Source organism: Lipotes vexillifer, unplaced genomic scaffold, assembly GCF_000442215.2.
Source record: "Lipotes vexillifer unplaced genomic scaffold, Lipotes_vexillifer_v1.1 scaffold98, whole genome shotgun sequence".
NCBI classification, from domain to species: Eukaryota; Metazoa; Chordata; class Mammalia; order Artiodactyla; family Lipotidae; genus Lipotes; species Lipotes vexillifer.
In genome coordinates, this window is record NW_006799611.1 from 2787686 (window position 1) to 2793715 (window position 6030).

Consider the following 6030-nt stretch of genomic DNA (forward strand, 5'->3'; position numbering starts at 1 on the left):
GTGTAGGGAGTGCCTTTTTCCTTCAAACAGTGCTTTTGGGCTGCCTGGAAGAAAGAGCTCCCCATTGCTGGGAGTGTGCAAATCGAGGCCGGGCAGCTCTTCGTTGAGTCCTTCTGATGCCACGCCCTGGGTAGGGCGCACTGCTCTACAACTCAGGGAACCCGGTGAGGGGTCAGGCAGCCTCTGGGATGTTGACTCCTGGAGCGTCCCATCAGACACAGTTCCAGAAGCTCAGCGTTTTCCATCCGTGAGGTCCTTTAGTGACCGTTCTGGAGGCCGTTTAGTAGAGTGGTGCAGAGCTTGGGCCTTGGGGTCAGAGTTCAGGCCGAGGCCTTGTGCAAGTGACTTCACCTCTCTGTGCCTCTCTAAAGTGGAACTAATCACAGTGCCTCCCTTCTAGTGGTGACGTGAGAATCAGAAATCGGAGATGTGAGAAATGCTGAGTGCAGTGCCTGGCACACAGTAAACATTGAAGAAATAACTGCAGTTAACATGATCCCACCTTCCCAGGACCCTCTCAAGCCCACACTGCCATCTATGTGTAGGATGGTTTGGTGTCGGGTGAGGCTGGGGGCCCCCTCATTGAGCCCTGGTTGCCCCAGGAAGGGCCTACTCATGCAGAGACATGAGAACCTGGCCCTGCTGAGGGCCCCAGGACTGGATGCCAGGAAACTTTGACCCTAGGTGTTCTGGGTTATACTGGGGGTGGGGCGGCCCTGCAGCTGTTGGGCCCTACTGTCTGCCTGCCTCCCCGCCATTCACTCATCCTTCATTCAGCTGGTATCCACTGAGCACCTCCTGAATGCCAGACCCTGGGCTCGCTCTGCATTTTGAACGGTGAACAAACCGATATGTCCCTGAACTCCCGGACTGTGGAAAAAAAAAAACCCACTTTACAGGACGGAAACCAAGGCCTGGAGTGGGGAAGGGACCTGCTTAAGTCCTCAGCACCTTCATGATTTCCCCTCCCTGGCCTGGGAGTACTTCTCTGGGTGCTCACGGCGAGGAGGCTGGCAGACGTGAGCAGCATGACACAGGCTGTGATGAGGGGCCCTTTGCAGGGACTGTGGGTGCCTGGAGGAGAGACCTGGCTGAACCTGGGGGCCTCTGTCAAGGTCTAGTTCCCCTGCTAACTCTTCTGTGACCCCCTGCACTTCTCCTTCGCGCCCCTCATCACACTGACCCTGCTTCCTTCATCCATTCTCCATTCATTTAACATCATTTTAGAGCCCAGTTAAGTGCCAGGCGCTGTGCTGGGCTTGGGGGAATTGAGTGGGGTGTAGAGACCCCATCCCTGCACTCATGGAGCCTACTTTCTAGAGGGAGAGACAGATGCAGGCCGGATAGCTCCACTAATGAGTGGTGTCATGAACGATGCCCTGGTTACAGATTCTGAGAGCTCTGCAATGGCAGGAGTGTGCTTTTTTTTTTTTTTTCCCCCCTGTGGTGGGTACTTAATTTATGTTGAGTTAACCCAGACAGCATCCCAGGTGGGGGAAACAGTGTGTGCAAAGGTCCAGAAGTAGGACAGAGCAGGGTGCGTTCAGGGAACTAGAATTTGGTTCCTGGAACTGGAGCAGAAGGTGGGAGGGAAGCAGGGCCAGGACCGCAGGGCTTGATGAGCTGGATTGAGGTGGGACTTATCCTAAGGGCTGAGAGAGCCACCGGGGGGCTTAGATCAGAGAATGGTGAAGCCAGAGTTGCTGACAGCATCTGCAGGAAGGCCCAAAGGTGGTGCTTGCTGTGAGACAGGCCATGGAGATGGCCAAGGGTTTGGGAGCACCAGCCATTTCCTGTCCTCCTGATGACCCAGTGTGCTGGGCATCAGCTGGACAGCTGAGAGACCCAGAATCTCAGGGCTGGAGGGGGCCAGGCCACTGTGTGGATGAGGAGACAGAACCCCAGAAAAAGGAAGGGCCTCACCCAGTTTCATCCAGGGGGCCTATGGCAGTACTAGCATTTGGACCTAATGTTGCCGGCCTGCTCTCCCGGGCCAGTTCAAAGCCAGCCCTACCCTGGGTAGGTGTGGGGGAGGCCAGGTGTGTGCCCATCCCTTCAGCCTGGAATCTGGGCTCGGCCTTGGGTGGGTACCTTCCTGCTGCCTGTGTGAGGCCAGGCTGGTGGTGGGGCGATTTCCCACACTGAGTTCTCCAAACATGGAAGTGTCCTGGGTGCCAGGGACCGAGCTGGGCGTCTCACAGGCCTGGTCACATCAGAGCTCCCATGGCTGTAGGAGGTGACTACTGATATCCCCATTTAACGGGTGAGAGAGCTGAGGCTCAGGGAGGTGAAGTCCTTGCCTGAGGTCGTGTAGCCAGCAAGTGCTGGCACGGGAACTAAACCACACTCTCTGACCCCAGAGCTGCCTACATAGCTGTCCTGTCTCAAATGGTGAGGGTGGCCTTTGGACTCGGTGTCCGCCCTGCCAGGGCGCTAGCAGGAAAGTGACTCCTGTCTGTTGGCTTCAGGATCCTCCCGCCGAGACCTATTAGGGGGTAAAAAGCAGGTAGTCAACAGGTAGCCAATTTTTTTGCCAGTAGAGAGGCAGTGAGAAGCTGTTATTGCAGCGGGTGGCCATAGTGGGCAATGGAGCTTCCCCTCGACCCCCAGCCTTGGTCCCTGTCAGAGTCCGCAGTGTAGACCCAAGTCTGTGCGGTGTTCAGAGAATACCAGGTTCCCCTGGAGGCCCAGGGCTTGGCTGGGTCGGTCTCCGCACAGCCCTGCGTTCCAGAGGCATCCATGTGCCCGCCAGGCTGCCTCCTGGGACAGGGCCCAGCCTCTGGGGTCAGACCAAGCCAGGTTCAGATATCCGCTTTGGTGGGATAGTGGGTATAGCACCTGGACCAGGCTAGAGACTTGGATTTTAGTCAGATCCTACCTCTTTCTGGCTGTGTGACTTTGGACAAATCATGCAGCCCCTGTGGGACTCAGTGTCGTCATCTGTAGAACAGGGAGAGTGAAGGCACCTGCTTTAAACCACGATCTGTGAACCTGAGTGCTTAGTAAACATGCTGTGCCCGTGACTGAGGACGTGTGGTGAGCTGGTTCGCTGAGGCACCCCCAGCCGCCTGGCCTCGCGCTCCAGGCCCTGCTGGGACCACCTCTCTGACTGAGGCTCTACTTGGCTTGCTGGGGGCCAGGCCCTCTTCGATGGCTGCGCTCTGTCCTCATCCTGTTCTCCCTGTCTTGCTCAGGTGATCTCTCTGGCCACCTCCTTGCCTACCTGAGCCTCAGCCCCATATTTGTCATCGTTGGTTTTGTGACCCTCATCATATTCAAGCGGGAGCTGCACACGGTGAGTGAGTCACTCCCACCCCAGGGAGGAGGGGCCTCACCATTCCTTCCCAGGGGCTTTGCCGTCCCTTCCCTGCTTCCACCTTTCTTGAGGTGTGTGGAGCCTCCTGGTTGGTTCTAGGTTGCCCACTGGGCTGGAGGTTCAGTGGGCGGCCACGGCCTTTGGGCTGGGCGGCGGTCAGCAAGCACACAGAGGCCCTGCTGACCATGCATCTTCCCAGCAGATCTCGTTCCTTGGGGGCTTGGCACTGAACGAGGGGGTCAACTGGCTGATCAAACACGTCATCCAGGAGCCACGGCCCTGTGGAGGTAGGGCCCAGGCCTTGGGGCTCTGTGGGTCCCCCAGGTTAGGGCATTACTGGGAGGCCTGCATCCTCCCATCATGCCCTGTTCTCTGTCTCCACCAGGTCCCCACACGGCAGTGGGCACCAAGTACGGGATGCCCTCCAGCCATTCCCAGTTTATGTGGTTCTTCTCCGTCTATTCCTTCCTTTTTCTGTATTTAAGGTGAGCTTCTGCCCTGGCTGGGGTGGCCCTGAACTGGCCCAGGCTGGCCTCTGCCAGGGACTTGCTGCAAGCAAGCCCTTTGGATGCCATTTAGGGCTTGGCCTCTACTGGGGCTGGGAGGAGCTGCAGCCAAGGCAGAAGGTGCCCAGGGAGCATGTGGCTGGGGCCGGGGCTGTGTGGGAGGCCTGGGCCCCAGGCTGTGGGCCGAGGCCACCTAATAGGCTTGTTTTCCCAGAATGCACCAAACGAACAACGCCAGGTTCCTGGACTTGCTGTGGAGGCATGTACTCTCCCTGGGTCTCCTCACCGTGGCGTTTCTAGTCTCCTATAGCAGGTACAGAGGGAGGGAGAGCCCCTGCCCCACGCCCTGCCCACTGGGGTCTAGCTGGATACTTGGTCCCTATTGGACCTCACTGTGGACCCGAGTCCCAGAGCCTGTAGGGCAGGGCTGCGAAGGGGGTCCCAGGCCTCTCATTTTATTTTATTTATTTATTTTTATTTTTTTATTTTTGGCTGCGTTGGGTCTTCATTGCTGCATGCGGGCTTTCTCAAGTTGCAGCGAGCGGGGGCTACTCTTCGTTGCGGTGTGCGGGCTTCTCCTTGCGGCGGCTTCTCTTGCTGCGGAGCACGGGCTCTAGGTGCGCGGGCTCAGTAGTTGTGGCTCATGGGCTCTAGAGCGCAGGCTCGGTAGTTGTGGCGCACGAGCTTAGTTGCTCCGCGGCATGTGAGATCTTCCCAGACCAGGGCTCGAGCCCGTGTCCCCTGCACTGGCGGATTCTCAACCACTGCACCACCAGGGAAGCTCCAGGCCTCTCATTGTAAAGGACCAGGACTCCAGCTGCCCCTTCCAACCCAGTCCTTGCTCTTTCCTCTTGGTTGGGCCCAAGGTTCTGGAGTTAGCCATCTGTTCCCAATGTCCTGGAGCAGCCCCTTGCAGACAAACTCCAAGTTCAAGGGCTGGAGAGAAGGGACGCAAATCCTAGCTGAGCCATCCCTTCACGTCTAGAGTCAGGGGAGCAGCTGTTGGGGTCCAACCCCTTGCCTCCTTCTACAAGTAGCTCTGAGTCCGTGTGGTCACAGGGGTCTGTCCCGTCTGTGTGTGTCTCCCGTGTGTGTGCAGAGGTCCAGGGAAGCTGGCACTCAGGCGTGCAGGGAGGCTGTGCAGGACTGTCTCTGGCTGGCTCTCATGAACTTCCCTCTGTCCTTGGCCCAGGGTCTACCTGCTGTACCACACCTGGAGCCAGGTGCTCTATGGGGGCATCGCTGGAGGCCTCATGGCCATCGCCTGGTTCGTCTTCACGCAGGAGGTCCTCACCCCCCTGTTCCCTAGGATAGCAGCCTGGTAACTGCCTCCTGCCCCTGCTGCTGTCCCCTGCTCCCCCCCACCTTCCCAGGCACTATGGCCCGTGCCCCCTCCTGCGAAGGGGCCATCAGTGGGAGGACCCAGGCGTCCTGACCCCTGGGAGGGCGCTTGTGCCCAGGCCTCTGGTGGGCATAGGGCTGCAGGCCCCGCTCGCCTGGCTTCCATCTCCCCCAGGCATTTTCTCAGCCCAGAAGCCAAGATGCCAGCCTCTGTCCTTGCCTGGCCTCTCAGGGACTTGGAAAGCAGCATGTGTCCTTCTGGGCTGTGTGTACCTTGGGGCAGTGGACCTGCCTGAGTGTCACACAGGCGACACATCTGGGTCTTGCACAGGCCAGGCAAAGTGGTGGGGAGAGGGTGCATCGCTGGCCCCAGGCACTGGTGGGAGAGTCTGGCTTGGTGACAGACTCGTGTCCTGATATGGTCCTGGATTTCCGGGTGTCTGTCTCTCCAGGCCTATCTCTGAGTTCTTCCTAATCCGAGACACGAGCCTCATTCCCAACGTACTCTGGTTTGAGTACACGGTAACCCGGGCAGAAGCCAGGTGAGTCAAGGGGATAGCAATCACTGGGTCCTGGCTCAGTGGGGCACAGCCCTCAGTCAGTGCCGCCCCCAGTTTTGGAAGGCTGCCCAAGAGCTGGTCACTTGCCTAAGCTCTTTTCTTGTACTGCCTCAGTGAATCCTACCCTGGACCCCATTTTACAGATGAGAAAACTGAGTCTCAGAGAGGGGAGGAGAGGAATCACCAAGGGTTTGCAGATCGTGGGTGTGGGAGCTGGGCTGGGAACCTAGGCTGTTGGGCCCAGGGCCATGCTTTTTTTTTCTTTTTTTTTTTTTCTTTTTTTGCGGTACGCGGGCCTGTCACTGTT

General features: G+C 58.1%; 1 protein-coding gene across 2 annotated transcripts in view; it reads left to right on the forward strand.

The window, feature by feature from the left end:
- Positions 1–6030, forward strand: part of DOLPP1 (dolichyldiphosphatase 1) — a 10142-nt gene that overhangs the window by 502 nt on the left and 3610 nt on the right. Inside the window, exons 2-7 of one of the 2 annotated variants that reach the window (XM_007471805.1) lie at positions 3195–3295; positions 3519–3603; positions 3702–3801; positions 4037–4135; positions 5015–5143; positions 5616–5705. In XM_007471805.1, the coding sequence (XP_007471867.1) occupies positions 3195–3295; positions 3519–3603; positions 3702–3801; positions 4037–4135; positions 5015–5143; positions 5616–5705 (604 nt within the window). The remainder of the gene's footprint in view (positions 1–3194; positions 3296–3518; positions 3604–3701; positions 3802–4036; positions 4136–5014; positions 5144–5615; positions 5706–6030) is intronic. The other variant, XM_007471806.1, reaches the window with a different exon arrangement.